At 38.9% G+C, this 23,492-nt stretch overlaps 1 protein-coding gene across 34 annotated transcripts in view; it reads right to left on the bottom strand.

The window, feature by feature from the left end:
- The window catches only part of Nrxn3 (neurexin 3), a 1,637,399-nt gene that overhangs the window by 138,464 nt on the left and 1,475,443 nt on the right, over nt 1-23,492 (bottom strand). For 23 of the 34 annotated variants that reach the window (XM_052738656.1, XM_052738661.1, XM_052738645.1 and 20 more), the window contains 2 exons: nt 17,259-17,348; nt 11,514-11,821 (listed from right to left, as the gene is read on the bottom strand). In XM_052738656.1, coding sequence (XP_052594616.1) covers nt 11,514-11,821; nt 17,259-17,348 — 398 coding nt within the window. The remainder of the gene's footprint in view (nt 1-11,513; nt 11,822-17,258; nt 17,349-23,492) is intronic. The other 11 variants (XM_052738676.1, XM_052738654.1, XM_052738677.1 and 8 more) reach the window with 1 other exon arrangement.

The raw sequence follows: 23,492 nt of genomic DNA, 5'->3' as shown, positions 1-23,492 counted from the left end.
CACAAACCCTCAAATAAAGGAAAACAACAATGAAAACCACCTGGAGGTCAGTTCTGTTTAGTAAAAACTATCTATTCTCTTTGTCCTTGTTCATTTCTCCCTCACGCAAGCCACTTTCAAATGTCATCTGGTCCCCTTGCCAATAGATCACACATTTCCTAACAGGACAGATAGGGTAGTAAGGCACTAATAATGATAATAATAATAATGAGAAATGGCCCCAGAGATATATTTCATGTGTCTTGCTCTCTCCTTGTCTTTCTTCAGCAGCACAGTTTCCCAGCCAGTGGGGCATTAATCATTGGAACAGCAGCTCTAAGATAAAGGCTGGGTGAAATTTCATTGTACATTATAGAATGAATTGTGGGTGCACAAGTATGTGTCTCTCTCAGTATCTGGGAGGAGGGTACAGAAAGGCAGAGCAGAAAAATCTGTCATTTCATATATTTATACTGTTCAAGATCGTCAGGACAGGTTACCCATTGTTACTGTGGATTAAAATCATTCATGTCCTTCTGCTTCCATCGGAGGTCAACTTTCAGAAAGGGGGATAAATATTGTGACAAGTTAAATTCTTTCTTCTTTTTTTCTTTCTGTCTTGGGGGTATGCTGCAGAGTGAGGGAAAGGAAGAGGGGCATCAGGAACTAGGGACAGCATTGTTTGATGGGAAGTTTTCTTTGCTAATCTTCTTTGGATATCTGTTGTTTTGGGATATTTGATTGCATTTTGAAACTCCGAGACTGTATTAATAAAATTAACCCTGGATCAGGGGGTGGAGCCAGTGACCAGTTGATAAGAATTAGCCATAGAGAATACAGAGGGTCCAGGTAGAAGGATAAAGAGACACACAGGAAAGATTAGGAAGGGACTTAGAGATTTGCAGACAGATGGAGAGATGTTCTCTTGCTGGGTTTCCAGCTCAAAAGGACGGTCAGCTGGTTGCTTTTTGGCTTCTCTGATCTAGCAGGTTTTCACCCCAACATTGGACTCCTAAGTCTTTATTGGTAAATAGACAACATAGATAAAAACAACAATCTACTCTGTGGTGATATTTTATTTGTGCTGAAATGTGATATTTTATTTGTATGTTAATAAATAAGGTTTGCCTAGAGATCAGAGGTCACATAGCGAGCCATAAACAGAAGTTGGGTGGTGGTAGCACATGCCCTTAATCTGATCACATGGCAGGCAGAGTCTCTGTGTGGTCAAGGACACAGCCAAGCATGGTGACACATGCCTTTAATCCCAGTACCAACCATAGAGACCGGGAGGTCTGTATAGACTGGCAGTGATGAAGAAGTGATGTGGCTGAGCTTAGAGACAATGAGAAGGCAGAACAGGAAGGCAATAAAAGTGCAGGTTAGACAGGAAGAAGCTCTCTCTGGGGAAGCTATGGCATGGTGGTAAGCTAAGGCTAGCACTGGCTCTTTGCTATTTCTCTGATCTTTTCGGCTATTACCCCTGTATTTGGCTGTGTGTTTCTTATTTAATAAGACTGTTTAGAAATTTGTCTACAGTACTCCTTCACTGATCTAATACTTTTAAAGAACAAGACTTTCTGTCTTGGAGAGCCCTGAACTATGTTTGGATAGGATGGGTGAACAGATGCTGTGATACTCATGAAGGAGTTGGGAATATCTGTAAGATCTTGCCCCATAAAATGAGCAGCATGATATAAGTCCCCTGAGAGCTTGTGCAGAATCTCTGGTGAGACTTCATCCCAAATGAGTGTCTATGACTCTGGAAGACCACCAAGTGTGTTGTATGAGTGCTAGACTGACAAGTATCATATTTCATAATACATACAAGCATACACAAGTATCCTATCTCCTCTCTCTCTTTATCTTCTTCTCTGTCTTGTTTGTCCTTGTTCTCTCTGTGTCTCTGTTCCTCTCTCTCTGTCTCTGTCTCTCTCTGTCTCTGTCTTTCTGTCTCTCTCTCTCACACACACACTCACACACACACACACACAGAGACAGAGAGAGAGAGAGAGAGAGAGAGAGAGAGAGAGAGAGAGAGAGAGAGAGAGAGAGAGGCCTAACTAGACAAGTAATAGGAAAGAGAGATTGCATTATGGATACAAGCCAATCAAATCCCATCAAGCAGTTTTCTCTGTTCTGTGACTGCTAGCCACTGAAAACAGAGTGTATGTTAATTCTTCAACCTTTTCCTCCCAGGACGATGATGAGAAAATCAAGGAGAAACTTATTTCTCCATTTAGCTTACAGTAGCAGCTCTCTAGACATGAAAGCTTTAATTAGAAGGTTTCAAAAAGCAGGACTTGTCATAACAACATCCATGTATTTCTAATTTCTGCAGTCATTCAAACAGGCACCAGGAAGATATGAAGAACATCCCACCCTCCCACTATCTTGTCACAGATAGAATGGAACTACCTGTGGTGAAGCCTGGATACTGGTAACAGCCGTTTGAAGATTTTTTTCCTCATAGTATAGAAATAGGAAGAAAGGGGTGTATTTTTCAGAGGCAAAGAACAAAAACCAATCCATGGACCTTGGTTTAAATTAGAATTAATGATTCTTTCTTCTGACCCAAGAAACATTTATTAGGTAGTGTATTTTTTACAGAGGAGAACTCATTGTTGGATGCTTTTGGACAAGCTTTAAGCAAATGGATGAAATACAAAAAAAAACAAACCAGTATTATTATGTTAATTAAATCAAATACATTCTGTTCATCTTTCTCAACTGATGTCATCCAGTTTGTGAAATGGATGTACAGTTCTCTGGAATGATTACAGTGGGGTGATGATTCACTCAAATGTCATGAAGACTCTGTAGGATAAAACTAGCTCTTGCTAGGTCTTGCTTAAAGTAGGACTTGGCAGATAAGCCAACAAGAATATTCTTGCCAACTCGAGAGAGTTGAAATCGCTGGGATTCCTGGATTTGGGGTGACATGGACTCTGTTGGCTTCATATTTGTTAGCATCCTCTCATCTCTGCCTCCTGAGTGCTAAGATTACAAGTACACATCTTCAACCCTGATTTGGATTCCTTATTTCCCCTACCCCACTCCCCTTTTGAGACAGAGTGTCATATAGCGCAGTTTGGCCTCACACTCACTATGCAATCCAAGTACGACCTTGAACTTCTGATTTTCCTGCTTCTACTTCCCAAAAGGGCAGGGATTGTAGCTGTAAGCCACTAATGCTTAGCACCACATGCTAAGCAAGCACTCTATCAGCTCCAGTATATCCCTACTCCTAGGATTCCTTATTCTCAAGGCAAGAAGTCATAGGAAATAGCCAAGAGCTTCAGCAGCCAATAGGCTTCTGAGAAGCAACAACTAGGAAGCTTGACAGCCTAAGCTTTAACTATTAAAAGACATATTTCATATGAGCGAGAATTGTTGAGACCAAGGTTGGGTAAAGCACAGGGACAAATAGCCAAATGAATGGAAACACATGAACTATGAACCAATGACTGAGAGGCCACCAACTGGATCAGGCCCTCTGAATAGGTGAGACAGTTGATCTGTTTGGGAAGCATCCAGGCAGTGGGACCAGGTCCTGTGCTCAGTGCATGAGTTGGCTGTTTGAAACCTGGGGCTTATGCAGGGACGCTTGGCTCAGCCTGGGAGGAGGGGACTGGACCTGCCTGGACTGAGTCTACCAGGTTGATCTCAATCCTTGGGGGAGTCTTTGCCCTGGAGGAGATGGGAATGGGGGTGTGGGCTGGGGGAAGGGGAGGGGAGCGGGACAGGGGAGAACAAGGGAATCCATGGTTGATATGCAGAATTAAATTATATTGTAAAATAATAATAATAATAATAATAATAATAATAATAATAATAAAAGATATATTGCAGGCAGTGGTGGCACACGCCTTTAATCCCAGCACTCGGGAGGCAGAGTCAGGAGGATCTCTGTGAGTTCGAGGCCAGCCCAGGCTACCAAGTGAGTTCCAGGAAAGGCACAAAGCTACACAGAGAAACCCTGTCTTGAAAAACAAAAACAACAACAACAAAAAAAGATATATGTACTTTCTTTAGAGGATGCCTGGTAGATTGTCACCTATTCCTTCATTCCAACAATGCTGATTATTAGGATATGCTGAATACTATTCCAGGCACAAAACAATTGTATATATATCCTAGCTGAATAACCAGTTAGGTGATTGTAAAAACCACCACAACCCTTAAAACCACTTATGGATGGCCACATGTGGGAATTCAAAAGCAAAACAAATGCCCTCTTCCAGCTGTTCAGATGCTTTGCAGTAAGACCTAGCACTTTATAAGTAGTTTGGGTGAAAAATCTATCCTCTCATTGCTACAGTCCAATAAGATGGGCATTTCTACCACTCCCGTGAGAATATTTAAGCTTCTAGTCTGTTTGCTGTGAGAACCTCGTCAGAAGACCTTTTAAGAGACTAGTCATCTCTCTGGGAAGTGCCTGTCCCAGACCCTGACAGCAATATACTGAAGTGGGGATGAAAAGAAACCATGCTCCATTATCTTCCCTGGGTCACATGTACTGGCAACATACAAGTCTTTAAGAGGCAGGCAGACCAACAGCATTTTTTTCCTTCAACTCTCTCTCTGTCTCTCTCACGTTCTCTCTCTCTCTGTCTCACTCTCTCTTTCATCAGGACTATTCAATTCCAGAGAGAAACTGTCACTGGAGAATCTTACCAGGAAAGAAGTACACTGGAGTCAATTTTCCTTCCCTCTAAATTATTCTCCGAAAGGGAAAGGAAAGTATCTATGTGAGGGTAAGCAGAACGCAGGAGATATTTCCTGCCTGGCAGCTAAAGTCTAATTAGACTGACAAATCTTCAGCGCCTTCCCCAGTTATGAGGCTTGGCAGGAAAGGAAGGAGCCTGGAGCCACACATTATGTAAGGCTGTTAATCAATATTAGCTGAGCCCTGATCCTAAAAATAAACTTTCCCAGGAGGTTTTGTTGTCTAGTGGTAAAAGGGGGGGGGGGAGGAGTAGAAACTGTGGAGTCCTTGTCTCGTTTCCACCAAGCTCATGGCATCAGGGAAAGGAGAGAAGGGAACCTGAGGCGATAGCTCCCTGGGCAAGTGTAACCATTCTTGATACATGCTATGATCACAAGGTATTCCAGGCCTGGTAGATCTGATTTGTGTCCCAAGATGAGACCAATGGATTACTCAAAGAATGTGGAAAGTAATTGGTGACCTATCTTGGGCCTCAAAAATCCCACTAATGACAGTGGACTGTGTATCTGCATGCTTTGTGTTTTACTGAACAGTATGAAATTCCTGATCTTTTCCCATTTTGACCTTTAGAAATGGCAATTTCATATCCTTCAACCTGAAAGTTCTTCCATGTGTACAAACTGCTTGGATAAGCTGACCTCTACTCTAACATACGGACATTTCCTGTAGACCTCTGTTCTTATTGATGAGGTCAGAAAAGGTGCTAGTCATATTGGCTTACGTGGGTATAGACGAAACAATGCTTATGCTTATGGAACCCTCAGGGGTGCTAGGCTCAATGAGGGTAAATGGGTCTGGTGGAGTTTCTTAGTTGCAGGTGGGATCCTAGTGTGAAATTCTTCAATGAACCTATCTGAAGGCTTTCCACGATCAGGTTTATTACTCACAATATAGCAGAAGGGAAGGTATAACCATGTCCCTTAGGCAGATAATGAAACAGGCTGAGAGTGATAACTGACTGACCCTTAGACACACAGCTGAGTAACAGGAAGAAACAAGTCCCCAACTTTAAGTTCTGATGACAAATCCCACAGATACACTGAAATCCCTCTAAGAATAGATGATGTATTGAGGCAATTTGCTTAGTTTCATGCTATCATTATCAGTATCGAGTCTGAAGTGTGTTCCTAATCATCCATAGCCTAACACTACCAAAGGGAGGGACTTCCACATATGTACTATTGCAAAGTCTGAAAACTTAGCTCTGCCCTGGAACTTTCAAAAGTGGTTCCCATTCAATCTTCACCATTATGACCACGCTGGAGATAAGAATGAAATCTCATAGTCTTTCATTCCACTCTTTATTAGGATACTTCCAATCCAGGCTGATCATCATGATTTTCTGCCAATTATCTGGTGGCACACAATCTGGTCAATGTCAAAGTGATTTTGCCTATGACTAGGAAACGAAAAATAGGTTATGATCCGTTTCTTGCAAATAGCTTCTAAATGATTCCAAATGGAGACTTGCACAGGACACAGTGAAGTTCTTCTTTGCTGATAACTGCTCAGACTGGAGGCCAAAATAAGAGGACACATATTTTTTTTTTCTTTTGCCACTATTTTCCTTTTGGCCTGCTCCTCTCTTCTGGGAATATTAGGGCTGGGAAGATTAAAAGTAATGGTAGTGGTGAATGACTCTTGACGTTGCTATTTTCCTTCAGTCCTAAATGAGGCAAAGAAAGTTGAGTGTATTCTGAGGTTAATGTTCCATTTTAGAATCAGGATTATTGTAACTACCCACCTGTATGGGAGCTAGGAAAGGTCCCATATGGTCCTGGGGGATGTAGTTTGATGGAAGAGCTCTTGTCTAATTCAAGTAAAGCTCTGGGGTAGATCTCTACCACCACCCCTCAAATGTTTCCGTGTAATCACTCGAGGTATTCCTAGATTATACCCACAGGGAATTCAATTCAGTTCAGTCCTCTGAGTCCTCTCCCAGGTGTAGGTGGTGAGCTTCAAGCTAAGTTCCTCGGTCCTGGAAATCACGTATGTCACATCTCTGACTCACACCGTAGCTCACAAGACCTGGACTTTCTTCCTGCTCAAGTGCATTCACTCTTTAAGGCTTAGTTCTGTGACGATCTCATCTATGACAGCACTCCCAGTCATTCCCTATACCAACCTCCTAATACACACAATCAGTATAAGTTACACTGAGAGCCCTCTTGTTTTCTTTAAGTTTTTGGCTCCATGATACAAGTAATCTAGAATTGTTTTTTTTTGTAACCTCCTGAAATAGCACAAATAGGTTGATTTCAGGACATAGCATATTTTTAAAGCCCACTAGACTCTAAAGTTTAATTTAAAAAATCCAATGTAGGTAATGAGATGACAGAGGAGTCTATTCCTGATGTCATAGACTTTTTTGATTTTCCAGGATTAATTTTTAGCCTCAAACTTACACTCAGATTCTTCTGAATATCTCACTCTCCCACCCCAAATTTTCTAACCTCTGCTCTGAACTATAGCTACTACTATTAATATAAGCAGCCCTATTTGTTCAGTAGCTTATTGCTTAACATGCAAATCAAATGAAAATAATAATAATAATAATAATAGGTAAAACACTAACAGTCCAACTCTGCATGCTATAATTAGTGTAGTAGTTTTCTTTTTCTTTTTTTTTTGGCTTTTCGAGATAGGAACTCACTCTGTAGCCCAGGCTGGCCTCGAACTCACAGAGATCCACCTGCCTCTGTCTCTAGCATGCGCCACCACTGCCAGGCTATAGTAGTTTTCTTGTTGACAAGGCAAAATATCTGACAAAGTAAATTAAGAGAGGGTGAGTATTTTTTGGCTTGAAGCTCCAGTGTGTATCATGGTGGGGAAAGAATGGCAGCAAGAGAGTAAGGCTGCTAGCTGGTCATAATGCATTTATATTCAGGAAGCAAGCAGGGGAAAATGAATGCTTGTGTTCAGTTTGTTGCCGCCTTTTTATTCAGCCTAGAACTCCAGTTAATGGAAAGGATCTGCACACACTTAGGATGTGTCTTTCTATCACAGTTAATCAAGAAAAAAAAATCTGCAATAGACATGGCTGGGGCCTTATGTCCATAGTCATCCAAATGTCTTCAGGTCTTCCCTGATATTGGAAAAGGTCTGGAAATTTAAAGCAATCAGGTATGGTATAAATAACATGTGTCCAGTCCAGGTCCATGCTATGAGAAACTTATGGATTCTGCTTTATTCCCATTAAAAGATTGTCTGAGATCCCAGGAGAGTAGCCACTCTACTAAAGAAACCACAGGGGGAATTCTTGGGATACCATGGAGAGACATATAGCACAGCTAAGTTCAGTCTTTCCAAAGTTGGTTCATCCAGGTACAAGAGATCTGAGGGAAGAAAGCCATCAGACCACAGCAGGCCCTAAATGGACCCCAGTCAGTTTCATTAGTGGAAGCAGAATTGCCCTGATGAAACCTACATCAGTATCTGACTTTGTGAATTATGATGTAAACTAATGACAAAGTTGTTTTTAGTTGTAGAGTTAAGGGAAAGACTTTGCTTTCAGCAATAGTGATGTAAATGTCCTGTTATCTATCCAAGATCGCTTAGTTAGTGTGAGAATGGAGTAGACATTAAACCCAGGATATCTAGCACAAGTTCATTACATTGTAGTTGTGCCAGTGGAAAAGACTGTCTATACACTCTGAGTATTCTAGAAGTACTGAGTTTCTCCAGCATTGTACTCCTGCTTATTAAGTAGCTACATGATAGCAAATAAAGCCTGACTTGTCTTCTGACTTACTCAGTGCCTGCTGAATATCTAGTAAGTACAAGACTTGTATTGCAGATTATTATCTGCCCACCTGGCTTCTTAATGTGTGCACTTTAGCTCCTTTTTTTTTTTATCCCCTCTCAATTGAGGGGAGCATGTCGAGGCATTCTTTTTAATATAAGGTCAAGATCCACTACTTGGGCACAATAGCTGTGAGTAATTTAACATAGTCCATGCCATTCACAAGCAATTCTGTGCTCCTATCAGTAACAGACTGATCTATCACAGAGATCAAAGCACCAATTACTTCCAAAAGACTGGAGCATTGGAGAGCTGTATCAACTCAAAAACGATTTGTTCACATTCATACACAGTTAAGAGCAGCACTAAAAGCACTTTACAGTTTTCCTTTGATCTGATGTGAACACGAGCCAAGGTCTATCAGAGATGAACTCCTCAAAGGAGGTTTTCTCGGCTTCTGCTTTATGAAGGACTCAGGGAATTTTTTGAATAGTGACATTTTTATACTCGTAGTCACACATGCCTAATTGTTTTTCTCCTAGAAGAGTCTCATTTTAGGACAACCGTGCTTTAATGATATTAATCAAAGTGAAAAGCAAAGAACAGAACATCACTTGTAAAATGGTCTGCAGGTGATTTCATACAGATGAAAACTGAATGATGGACCGGTGAACAGGAAACTTAATCTTTCTTATTTTCTTTTCGTTTTTTGAAGTACCTCTCAGAGATCAAAGCTTCATGAGTCCTCTTTATCCAAGAAAATTGGCTAGGTCATACATTGGATGCATTTGAAACTCCTGGGTCTGATGTTCTTCACTCACTATGTTCAGCATCTAAGACTTGTCCTAAATCTTTGGGTAGACTTGATGCAATCTCTAGGCTGTACTTAGGCCAGACTAGGCTCACCTATGAAGTTTTCATAAAGCTTGGGGCAGAGTTCTTGTGGCTAGCTGGCAAGAACAAAGGCACCTAAAATCTTCCACATTGTGTCTCCTCAAGTTTCCCTTTACAAAACCCTGAGGCTTCTGTATCCTTTTTCCCCGGGTCTAATCAATTCTGCAAAGCTGCTTGCTGGCTTTCCTCCAAGAGTATGTATTTACACACCCATAGAAACAAGGAGTGTCAACAGATTTATAGCCCATCTTTATAGTCATAGTGGAAGGAAAAAGGAAAAGCATGTAAAGATGTAATCCAATTTTTGCCAGCCTCTGAAAGAACAGCACTCACCAGAGGGAAGCTGTTGGAGGGGGCACTCCCAGGTGCTTACATCCTCCAAGAGGTACCCCAGGCTTAGAGTTAAATTACTGGCAAGGCTTATGCACCTTGAAATCTACTCCTGTCCAGAAGCACTGGTTCTCTTAGGTTGTAGAAAAAGTTTAGGAACTCAAACAATTTGCCCCCATTTACATATTTAGTGCTAGAGGGAAAAAAAAAAAAACAACAAAGATTGAAGATTACCACAAATTGAGGCAATTCCCAGAATCCCTATGTAGCATTAAATCTACTTGTGGTCAGCAAAAACTTGGTCCTAAAACAGACTGCAGAATCAACCATTCCTATGGAGAAAAAGCTATTTGCTCTTCTGCTTCCCACAGAGCTAGCAGAATATACTCTGACAGAAACAAACCAGGGCGGCCAAGACCTGTGCAAACAGAACTATCCTTTTACCAACAGTAAACAGATCTATGCTTGAACTATAGAGAGTCATAATAGAAATATATATTGCCTTTTATCTTCTTCTCAGTGAGTGGAGTGAGGTGTCAGGAGTTATTGCTGTAATATCAGTGGAGAAGTGCAATTTTTCTCTTTCAAGCATGTGCGTAGGTATGCATGGAACAGCACCCATGATTATAGGACTTAGCAGCCTTTGGAAAACACATAAAATAGGCTGATGGCATCATCAGCACACATGGCTTCAAATTGTTCTTTGGAGCCAGGAAAGAAGCTGTCTGGGTTTTTGCTCAAGCTTAAAGAAAAGGAATAAAGGAAGACAATATGCTTCCATATAGCTAAGTCACATAACATAATTCTGAAAGATTAAAAAAAAACACATGGATGAGTTTTTATTAATGATTCACTGTAAGTTTACAGTGTCCACTGGAATGGAAAGGGAGGTGATGTTAAAGACTACTGAGCTCCTGGATCACGTGTGAAAATTGAGAAGCAAGTGAGACAAGTACTGATCTGCTGATGTTTACAAATAACTAACCAGGGTAGGTATAATTTCTCCACAAGCGTTGGGTTGTTTTCTTTGATGCCAAAGCATTTAAGGCTAATAACTCAATTAACCTCCTAACCCCACTAACTAGATTTATGAACTGTTAAGGGAGTCAGTTAAGTATTAAGCTTTAGCTTGTATATAATTTCTTTCAAGTGAACAACAATAACAAAAAGAATTTACCATAAACTAAGAACTTTCTGCCTAGCTAAAACCAATTCTTTACACTTTCTAATAGAACCAGTATATTTAGTCAAATAAAGTAAATAAAATGACTCCAAAATGACAACTCATTAATTAGGATTTAATGTCAAACACAAAGACTATTATTCACAAGGAGTAATTGAGCTTCTTGTTTCAATTGTTCTTGATTGAATGATACCCATTGACCCTAATAATGTGCAATTCACGTTCTAGCAAATATATCTGGAGGATGTGAATAGACCTGAACTAGGGTACAGACTTGATGATGGTAACAAACTTTTCTTTCTCTCTTCCCACTTTCTGTTATTTGAAAACAACAGGTAATACAATGAGAGGAGATGGATGGTTTATAAACATAATAAAAGTACAGTACATTGTTCACTTTGAATAATAGTTTTTCCATTTCAGTGATAAATGCAAGGGATAATATGAGTTATCTCATGAGCTCATAAATGTCACACAACTTCTCTAATTCAGTCATTTAGTTGCTTGCTCTCTAGTCTTAGGTCTCATTATCATGAACATCTTCAGCCCTCCTTCAAAGACAGTAATTCAAAGTCCTTAGCTACCTAGAATAATAACCACAGCAGTAGTGCTGCAAAATCAAGAAAGAAGAACAATATCACAAGAGAAAGGCTTACCTGAATGCTGGCTGTAGAGCGATTCTTGCGGGTGGTGGTAGTAGCCATAGTGGTAGTGGTTTCCATGACAGTGGTAGACATTTCAGGTGGCATGGAGGTCGTCTGTGTTGTTCCCGAGACTGATGGGACTTCTCCCACTAGCCGAACACTTCCATTGATTTTAATATTAGGGTTGTTCTCAGCTGCCATGTTCAGTACTTTCAAACCATCATAATAGAGCCCAGAGAGTTGGCCTTGGAAGAGGCGTCCTTTGTCCTTTCCTCCAATGGCTATTTGAGCCTGGGTGTTGAAGATGGTTAACTGCCGGCCTAGTGGATTAGGTGGAGGAAATACTATTATTTCCATACATTTCTGCTCTTTACTGTACATATTCTGTATGGAGCAAGCATCTAAAAGGCTTCCTTGAACAACCGAAGTGGACAAAACATATAAGAAAAATTTGCTACTGAGATTGATGAGTAACATTTCACAATAATTATCTCTTCCACTGTCTAGATACAAATCCTAAGTTACAAGAATAACTGAGTATCTTTCCCATTCTAAGGAAGAAGACATCTTGGTTTAAACATGAGCAGTGTTACCATTTCCTGAGACATATAATCATGGATGACAGAAACATCCAGTTTAGATCATGACCAGAATGAATCACAGATGCCTAGTGCTCTGATTTTAAGCTACAAATTAACGTAATGACAACAAAAAAGAATGATATGCAGCAAACAAAAACTCAATGAGGTTATTTAGAACATTGAGTTTAAAAATTAGGTTCAGTAATTAAATGAAATTTACTGAAATTAAACTGCAATTTAGAGGATCAGATTCAGTGCATGCTTATAAAAATGGACATTCTCATCACCAGGAGCATAGTTTTTCATAAATCTTCACAGTGAGTAATATTCTATCAGCATTTGCTACTTAACAGCATCATGATAGATGTATAATTTGGAGGGAGGTATTATCAGTCAATGGATTATTCTCTAAGATGGAGGAGTAATTAGGCATTGATAAAGCTTCTACAATGGAAATGGAGGTGGAGATGAGGTAATCCTAAAATGGTTTTAAGAAGATATGGGGGGAGTAATCAGAATATATTATGTGCGTGCATGAAATTGTCAAATAATAAAATTAACCAATAAAAATGAATTTTAGAAGGAAGATGGGAACTGCCCAAACAACACATAAAACTCCTTGAATGATGGAGAGACATGGTAACGGACTGTAAATATCAATACTTAATCTTATTTCAGATTTTCTTGTGGGTACTATTTTTACTTCTGTGGCCCAAAAGCTTTCAGAAAAAAATCGTGGTAGGGCAGTTCAGAATGGAGCATTTCAACAAGTTAGGCTTGTTCTCCAAGATTTCTACTTATTTTTTAAAGCCAAAATAGGTCTTTCCCATGGGGGAATAACAGCTTTAAAAATCCCATTGTAATTTATCATGACAGCAACATGCTAAGGCCTCCCTTCGTGTTATCTCTTTAGATTAATTCCATCTGCTTTCCCATTGAGTCGGGGTGGGGGGAGACACCTATTCATAGAAATAGATATATCTGTTCTAGAGTTTGCTTTTATCAGTCATCAACAGATTCACTAATTCTTCATCTAATCATCTTGATTATTTTAGTTATTCAAGTTATTGTAAATAACTGGAAACAGTTTTCTGCTACTCATGCCTGCTTGGTAAAGCACATATGCTTTCCCCCTCCAAACTCTAAATATATTTAAAAAGGTATGTTGTGGGGTTTGGGTTCTCAGTGTCTATCACTAATATAAACTCAAGTCTACACAATGCACAGCTAGCCTGTATTTCTGGAATTGAATGTGGATGTACCTTCTTGGTGTATACTACTGGAAGGTATAAAAGAAAAGAAAAAGGAAATTGCACATGTTCAGAGGGGACTATTCAGGTAAGTGTCAATTTTGCAATCTAGTCAATTCTTAAGGGTTCTTATTTGAATAATTTATAAATAATACTACTCTGCTTTTAGGCTGGGGGGGCGGCTTTATTAGGGCAGGCATGATCCACTCTTCTTTAGAGTCTTGGAACCATACAAAAGGATCTCATGCTTCAATGAAAACAGAATAACGTAGGTCCCAGGGATGCAATCAATTCATTCCATGCTTTCCCAAGAATCCCTTCAGTTTCCTGTGAGTTGGTACCATTTGACAGTTGCATAATGTTTGCCTCTGTTCTCTACACAGGGGATGCAACATGTTTAATGCACAATGGTGCAGGGTAAGGGGCTGGAATTCCCATTTCTTTCTTTGGGAGCCATACACTTACTACAATAGAAATGGAATAATAGATGCAGGAAAATTTTGCTTAACATCATATCAGCATTTGGAGCAGCTTAACATACTGATTTAGAAGAAGCTATACCATGGGAGATTTCTAACATATAACTTCAGTATCTTAAACTGATATCCCCCATGCAAGGTGTCATTTGCATATGCACAACGGTTTCCCATTTATAATACTATCTCTCTCTTTATATCTCTCTCTCCCCCTCTTCCTCCCTCTCTCTTTTCTATGCAGCCCAGAATTGGTGATTAGTTAATGGTTGAGTAACTTTGATTATATGTAGAAGATTTTATTCTAATATCCTTGGAATGCTTCATAATAATAACCTCATATAATAATGGTCCTCATCTTACTTTCCTGGAAAGATTCATTCTGTCAATACTTAAAAATGGAAAGACGGTCAGAGAAAATTGGAATTCAAACTGCAATAGACTGACTGGAAATGATGGATTGCCTTCACTCTATTTGCAGTAGTTCACTCCATAAAGTGGTCACTGCTTATTCAAGAATAACAGGAGACTAGGGAAAGGCACGGCATGTTTGAGGCCATTAGACTGAAGAGTTGCTTTATTCTTGACTATCACTGCTTTGCCACGGGGACCTGACCACTCACTTCTTAGATCCAACACACTGGTAGGTGACTCAGAGAAGGGGGCTATCCAAGTTTCAATTTCTTTTAATGACATGGGAAGTGTGTTTGGGTTTCTGTTAGCGTGTTTGCTTGGTGGTCTTATGGCTAGGTCTTTTTCCTTTTGTTTTACAACCTTCTCCTAGTCCTCTGTACTTTGCCTAGGTGGTTAAGGACAAAACTAGAAGTCACTAGGAGAAGAGAGCACTCTGTCTCCTCCCATGTCTTCCTGTTACTGCCTCATCTCTCTTTAGCTGCACAGGAGGTCATGAACAATGGAGAAACAGTTTTAGCACCCTCTCCTTATAAAGGATGTACAGGACTGACAGGAAAAAGTTTCTGTGGTTTTTTTTTCATTTGCCAAAGATGCTTCAAAATCTATGCCAGATATCATTCTCATTGTTGTGATTGATAATGTGTAAAGTTTTTAGAATAAAAATATCATTATATATGTGCATTTGAATAAACATGCATTTTATATATATATATATATATATATATATGCATATATTTTTGGAGTCTGAGAATTGTTCTATCAACAATAATATGAAATTTGATAACACCAGTACAGGATTCCTAGCATGTAACCGTTAGTTTCATTTTAGATGCACATCCTTTTGGAAGTCATTATTTGTTGCTTCATTTTAACATCAAGTTCACATAGGCTTAGATTAAATCTTTGCACGTCTCTAGTCAGTGTTACACAGAGACTAATTAAATCTCAGAATACCCTGAGGGAATAGGCAGTATTATTTCTCCTCTCCTCATATGGGAAATCTGAGCCACAAAGAGGTTAAGTGGATTGTCTAAGGTCAGAAAGTCAGTCAATAGTACACAGCCAGCAAACAGACTAGGGAATGTTGTGACCCAGCTCTTCTCCCCAATGACAGAAGTAACTCCAGAGAAACATTCCATGTACTTCTGAATGCATTTGTCTAATAATCCTATTTATTTATTTACCCTTTATACTCATCTTCACAAACAAGGTCTTTTAGTGCAAATTTTTCATTCGATTTGAAAGTGAAGTTAGCTGGACAGAGGAAGAGGTAAAGAGAATAGATGCTACTCACCCAAATTACATAATGAGTAATTTCAGGGAAAACAGTAGAGAAGATAATCTTACAGTTTGCAAATAAATTGTCCAATAACATATACATACACATATGTATATCTAATAAAGAAGCCAAGACACCCCCACCCATACCACCTCAACCACCCTTTTCCATCCATCCCACAACTCAGTGTGTGTACGAGGGTTTCTATTTACATGAAAGCCAGCTGATAATGAAACTACCAGAGGAAAACTCAAAGCCTACTAACCGCTTTATAATGGTTTGTACAAATGAAAATGCCTGGCATGCTATTAAACTTAGACTTCAAAAGGCAATGGAAAAAAATAAAATATTAACATAAAATTGAAAGAAACACAAAAGTTCTCTCAGGCACATGAGACTCAACATGCATCTAGTTCTCTGTTTTAAAAGTGAGGCAATTGTTGTCTTTAATGTTAAAGGGACTTTATGAGCTGTTGATTACTACTCAAAATTATTTGCTTTTTAGAGTTATTCTTAATTTATTTTTAATTAGACCACATATGTTGAAAACAAGGCATGCAGTTAAGATTTGGTAAGGATTTTCTATGTCTAGATGTCTGAATGTTTTTACCCAGCTAAAAATCACATACAAGTGTCCATTGTATTTTTATTTGTATATTATGTAATATCCCCAATTACTCCAAATATGTAATTCAATCAAATCTCTGCAAAATGAAAGGCTCTTTTAGATCTTGAGACAAAAATTATATCTTGAGATAAGAGTTAGCTTATACTGCCTCAGGAAAGAACAGAACTTCTAGTTTTCTTGGAGACAAGAAAATTTTTCTTCATCAAAAGGCAACCGTGTATCTAGTAAGCAAAAGAAACTACATAGAAAATTCTGCCAAGATTTATAACTGCTGCCCTCTTTTATCCATGGAGTGGTTGTTTCTGTCAGCAAATCAGAACTTGCTGTTTTGATTTCCACAAGACTTTTTCCCTTACCAATTCATTACCTTAACAACTTACACTACGTTGCATAAAACATTGTACGAATGCACGAGGGTATCACACCACCAAAGTGTAAAATAAGTTTGTTTTGTTTTAGTTTCTTGCAGCAACTGGAAAGTAATTAAGCTCTCCTAGAAACTTTTGCCTCTGATGGTTTGAATTTAGAGGCAAATCTGTTCTTCCTCAGCGTTCTCTTTGTTTAAAAACAAATGTTAACACATACTGCTTCCTTTATAACATTTGTTTTAAGCAGTTTAAGTTACAAGAGTTGATCTAAGATTTTTTGTTTTGTTTTGGTTTGGTTTTTTGGTTAGTCATGCTATAGACAGTAAAGCCAAAACAGCCTCAAGATGTAATTTAACAAGCGCTTTTGAAAATTCTTTAGAAAGTTTTGGTGAGAGGTAATTTAAAAAAAATTAACAAATAATGTCATGCAGTGGTTAAATTGCCATACACAGTCCATCCTTCCTTCTTTCCTTCCTTCCTTCCTTCCTTCCTTTTTTAAAATGAGTTTCCTGGAATTTGTTGTTTGTGGCTGTCATGCTGACAGCAGGCTAGATGTTAGTCCCTTTAACTGTGTTTTAATGGCGATGTATTATTGCATGATTTATCAACATATGGCAGGTGGAAGCTGACACAAATTATAATGAAAATTAAAACAGTCATTTATGCAGCAGGCGATTATCATTTAAGGAACATTTATGTGCAGGCTTTAAAAATGAGGGTTTAGAATCAAATGATTTTAGAATGAAAGTTTTAACGACCGTTACCTTTTTCCTGCAGCCACTCCTCTACAGGCCGGTTATATTTGAAGGGGATTTTCTGTTTTACCATTTGGAGGCGCTCATTATCAGTGTTGCCTTTAAAGTTTAAAAAACAGCTTAAAGAACAATCTGAAAAGTCAATAGGTCATTAAAAAACATTCTAGGTGTTCAGTTGGTTTTATGAAGTTTTTTTTAGAGATAGATATCAATTTATCGTTAGTAGAGGTGGAGTTGAAGTCGCTCTGCCCTTGGATGACAGGTATGAGGTCAGATTGATCTCAACTATGCAGTGCTCCATCATGTTTTGGTCATGTGGTTTTGGATATAGATCTGTAAGCTATTGGGCTATTTAGAGAAATCCCTTTCCTTTTTCACCCTGTCTCCTCCTTCCTCCATCTACCACTGAGTTGGTCTCAGTGAAGCTCAATGATCTCATTGAGTTGAATAATTCTCTAACCAATACCATATCAATTTCATAACACATAGGGAGCATACAGATTCTCAGTCATGTGGATGCTACTGTTTTTCTGATGGGTACCATTCAGGAGCACAGTGCCCTTGCTGCTTCTCTCAAGCATCTGTACTTGCTTACTCTGAATTCTAGAAAAAGGCACCAGAGAAAATGATTGAACCCCTGCTAGCCAAGGGAGACTGGCAAAGAAATAGTTCTAGGGTTTGATTACATTGCTTTGTTTGTTTGTTTGTTTGGTTTGGTTTTCTGAGATAAGACTCTGTAGTTCAAATTTGTCTTAACTCATGGTAATGCCCCTGTTTCAGTCCCCCAGAACTTGGATTAAAGAGAGATTTCTTACTCCAAAAGAAAACCCTGACATTACTGTACCTATGTGAAACTGGCAGAACAGTACAGGTGGCACTGTAGACCTCTATCTTTTTTTGTTGCACATTTTAAGCAGATGGGACCCACAAAGAACATAACTACAGGCAAAGGAAGTTATACTGCTATATAACATTTACAGGCTCTTGAGCATTTACATTTTATTAGTGCTAGAACATGCTGGGTCAGCTGTTCATTCTCTCTCTCTCTGTCTCTCTCTCTCTGTCTGTCTCTTTCTTTCTTTCTTTCTTTCTTTCTTTCTTTCTTTCTTTCTTTCTTTTTTCTCTTTCTTCTTTCTCTTCTCTCTTTGAAAGGGCCTTCTTGAAGAAGAATCTATTGAAAAAGCCTGTTAGGAATATTTCTTCCAAGCATGAAATATCAAATTAGTTTCAGGCTCAAACACTGTGTTTAAATGCTGGAGATGGCCCCTCTTCCCTTTGTAACTGCTATTACCACTCCTGGGTGGTTTCTTTAATTAGGACTAGATTTTGAAAGTGGTGGTATGGAGTTACACCCCTAATGAATATGCTTCCAATAACAAAATAATGAAGACATGCTTTGGGAAATGTTTTAGCTCATTGGCCAACCTCAAATTGATTTGGTAAAAACCAGTGCACTGCAATTCATCATGTTTGGTTCAGAGCCTGGTATTAAAACTTAGGGAGCTCGATTCCAAATTACTAATATTTTAAAAAGGAAATGAAAATCTTAAAACAGGTGGCTCAGGGACAAATTATAGAGAAGTCTGGAAGTCAGAGTGAATAGCATCAGACCAAGTAAATGGAAGTGAGCCATAATATTTCAATCACAGAGCCATTGCAATGCAGCAGTTATCACTGGCTAAAAAGATGCCACATGTGGTGGTATTGGGTTCCCCAAAATATTGTACACCCTAATAAACTTATCTGGGGTCAGAGACAGAACAGCCACTAGATACAAAGGCTAGAAAATGGTGGCACTCACACCTTTAATCCTAGCACTCCAGAGGTAGAAATCCCTCTGGATCTCTGTGAGTTCAAGGCCACATTGGAAATGGCCAGGCATGGTGACACACGCCTTTAATCCCAGAAATGAGCCTTTAATCCCAGCGAGTGGTGGTAGAAAGCAGAAAGGTATATAAGGTGTGAGGACCAGAAACTAGAAGCATTTGGCTGGTTTGGCATTCAGGCTTTCGAGCAGCAGTTCAGCTAAGAGCCATTCTGGATGAGGACTCAGAAGCTTCCAGTCTGAAGAAACAAGATCAGCTAAGAAGTTGGCCAGGTGAGGTTAGCTGTGGCTTGTTCTGTCTCTCTGATCTTCCAGTGTTCACTCGAGTACTTGACCTGGGTTTGATTTTATTAATAAGAACTCTTTAAGATTCCTGCTACAGCCACATGTGACACTTAGAATACTACGCTTGTTAGGCTTAGAGGAGGAAGATAGGAGAATCTCATAGAAATTGGGCAGCATTCTTGGGGAATGGTTGTTCTCCTTAGGCTTCTCTGATGAAAACACTATTCTAAAAATTTGAGTCATCTTTAGTGCCCTGGAGTTTTAAACAAACAAACAATGGCTCATGAGAAGCAACGATGGATATGCTTCCAGTCCACATGGCAGATCTCTATCTCCCTACATAAATTACAACATGCCAACATATCAATGGACAGTTGCAGTTCATTGGAGGCTTTCTTGACTAGCAACTCAAGGCCTTGGGTTGTTGCCTAGAACTACCAAACAAACAAAAACTTATTAGGGTTTAATGTCGATAAAGGGAACTGAATGATAAACAGTTTGGGGTTCTCATAAATAGTTTAAAACTTTTCTCACAGTGCAGCCGCATGAAGTGTAGGAGACAAGAAGCAAAGAGGAAAATTCAAGACACAGCATCATTTCTTGCTGTCTCAATATGGCCATAGTGAAGGACATTAGCTTAATTGGTCTATATAGCTCCAATTACTGATCGTCGTGGTTACTGTCCTTGGAGGAAAAGTGTTTTGTATTCTATTAATCCAAAATAAATTGGGTAACTTCTCAAATGTTTTCACAGAAAAGGAGTACTTTTCTGAAAAGAACCCACATGCCTGTTACTTCTACCCAGCAGGTGACAGGTAAGGTGTGGACTTCTATAGCACAGTGAAATGCCACACTGAGGAATGACAATTGAATTGTGCTGAATTTGCCTTTGATAAATTTTGCTGCTTTGAGTTTTCTCTATTTATTATCATTATTGACTACATGACTAAATACAGTGAGGATTTTCACTCTACTCCCTGGAATGTATTAGTAAAGTCAGATGAAATATAAGATGGGAACTCTTACTAGCATGAAGGGCAAATGCAGAAATAACAACTAAAAGCTCAAATTGTCAATGTCATCTAGATACCAAGTTAATTAATTTACAGGCTATATTGATTTGCTTCCTCCAAATATACAGGGTTCTTAGCTCTCCCAAAGAGCCCAGCACCCACGATTCATCTTCTTTTAACTATAAAGAAGTGTAGGAAATCATTTAATGACATAGTAAATGCTGGAAAGAGGAAGCTTTGGGGTACCCAATGGAGAAAAGCACAGCTGGAATCAACCTCTGACCTTTCTGAAAATAAAAAGAGCGAGTCCATTCTTCTCCACCTCAGCTTTAAAGACATTTAGAAGCATGGTTTAAGTCTTGCACACCAGACTGATACCATCTGGCACCAAGGACAGAGATCTAGCATGCTGTTAAAAGTCATGAGAGATGGAAGGCCATTTGGAAAACCACATTGGTTTAAGCCACCACATTAAAATTGTTCTTAGTCTCTTTTCATGTTCTTGTTGGCTTTTATTTTAATTTATCTAAAACACTAGTAAATTCTGTTTAAGAAACATGTGTAAGTGAATAAGTTCATTCGCCCTGAGCCCCATTCCATAAATTGATGGAAGGGCAGATCTTTATGTAAGAATTCATACAGAGGACTATTCTGTGAGCTGCACAAACCTCTTTAAATTCATATGCATTCTTATTAAATACACAATGACATTAAGTTGTACATTTCATATAACAACTGGTATGGACACTTAAAGAGTGTAATTGATTACTCGACAAAAATAATGCTATATCCAGGATAGAATGGCCTTAGAACAGTAAGTCAGAATGTCCTTCAAATAAAGCATATACATTACTGAGTTGACAGAAACATCAGTTATTTACCACATGGAGAAACCCATAAATTGTATAAGGAGGTCTTAAAATAAGTACTTAAGTTAATGATATGAATCTGACATCTACATAGAATGGAAGTTTAGAAAAACAAATAGCCATGCTTTAGCCTACTTGAAATACAATGTGTACATGTTTATTCTGTCACTCTTGACGAGGTACTAAGATTTTTATACAATTGGTTTCCTACAGTCTACTAACACTAATATCAAGTAGTTCTACTTCTGGAGACGAGTACAATATGCACTGTGAAATTATAATGTTGTGGAGAGCAGAAGGCTCTGAGTTGAATCACTAAAGCCCAACTGGTTCATACACACAGAACTGACCATCATGTAGAACTACCTCACAGTTCCCACTTTGAGCTGAAGCCTTTAAGGACGAAAGCAATGGAAACAGAGTAAGATAAGACAAGGAAAGCAAATTGGCCTTTCAATGGGTCCACAGCTTACATCAGTATCTCTTTAAGACAAGGACTTGAAATCTGCTAATCACCCCAATAAAATAAACATAAAAGAAAATAAAAATAAAGATAAAAAGATCCTTAAACTGGAGAACTGAATGAATACAAGAAGAAAATTCTTATATGGATCAGAAAGCACTATGTCTAACACTGTGGTCCAAACGGGCTACTTTGTTAGGAATTATGTTAATTTTTAAAAGCTCTAATCAGTACAGTGTCAAAGTTTAAGCTATGGAATTTGGCGACATATTTATTTTGGAGTTGTAAATGTACCATTTATTAGCTTTATGACTTTGGGGAAGTCACTTAGCATTCGACTCTTTATTTCTCAGTTCACCATAGTACTCAATGCTGAGTAATAGGCAAGTAAAATAAACACAATCACTGATATATGGAAAACACTGAATTTATCTGTAAGAATAATACTAACATAACTCTCCTGTGATCCAAAGGAAGCACACTTGTTCCAGGGGTTGTTTCCATGTTGTTCAAACCTTACCAGTTGTCATTTGAAAGATGACTATATCCCATGTGGTCTCACGAAGAACAACTGTCCATAAAACAAGTAAAAACATTCTAAATATCCCTCTGAATCTCCAGCTGTTGCTGTTTATATTTCTGTGTTTTCTAAACTATATTCGGCTAACTCCATTTCCAAAGCAAAGTGAGTTTCCATAACACTGAAAGTAAAGGAGCAATTCAGGCAGTGACAAATGTGATTTCTTGGTCCAGCCACAGGTAATGATGATATAGTGCCACTGGGTTGAGGAAGAGTATCCGAAAGGTTCTGGCAATTTCCCCCAAACTGGCAGAAAATGCTTTTCTGCAAGTAGACTATTAATACCGTCTGAAGTGTTGTCAAGCACATAGCCATGCTAATAGGAATAACTGGAACAACATTCACCTGCATGATATTAATGCCAGAGGTATTTTTGCAATTTGTTTTGAGCTCTGGAACGAGGAAAGAAAAGTTTTCTTTATTGCTCTGTCGACACTAAAGAAACAGGAGTGCGAGCCTATAATGAATAGTTGGAGACTGAGAAGATGGACTACAGCTGGTGGCAAAAGAAAATCAATGCTGGTAGCTCAAGTCACAGGGCAGTTCACAGGCTCTTGCCATGCCCGTGTCCCCAAGGATCACTTTGTGAGTTTCAAAGCAAATATTGAAGAAAAGGGACTAGGGAACTCTCTGAGTGTGGCTTTGGCCACATTCCTGGAGTTTTCCCAAAACGGCTTTCTTAAGAGTCAGATGGGTAAGTGTACTGCCCAAAAGGCATCTAAAATGCTCAGTCACTTGTAAAGGATGGATGGACCTCAACAAAAAGCTAATATCTTATATTTATAAAGTGCCTTTCAACCAAAGGGTTCGGAATGCAATTATAAACACCATCTCATTAATCCTCACGACACACCTTTAGGCTTCAGGAAAGGAACTATTTGTATGTTGTGAGTCTTAATCTTTTGATGTGCCAAGGCAAAGAAATTAATCTCTTAAAAGAGAAACCTGATCTGATGGAGGAAGTGAATTTAAAGACCCAGAACACATAGGCATTATTAACTAAGGGAGTTTGTACATCCACTCTGCTAGTTCCTTCGGCCATGGTAGAACTTCCTTTCCCAAAGAACAAGATAGATAGCCATGTGGATCACCTAGGTAGACCCTGACATGACTGACAGAGCTCACTTCTTCTGCATATGGCATGCTACTTCCTCCCTTTACAAAAGAAGCTGAGATATTCAGGCAAAGGTGGCATTCTATATCTAGCT

This window comes from Peromyscus californicus, unplaced genomic scaffold, assembly GCF_007827085.1.
Source record: "Peromyscus californicus insignis strain IS unplaced genomic scaffold, ASM782708v3 Scaffold_15__1_contigs__length_86483966, whole genome shotgun sequence".
Classification (NCBI taxonomy): domain Eukaryota; kingdom Metazoa; phylum Chordata; class Mammalia; order Rodentia; family Cricetidae; genus Peromyscus; species Peromyscus californicus.
Note: the sequence above shows the minus strand (reverse complement) of the source record. Positions and strands in the feature narration are given on the sequence as shown.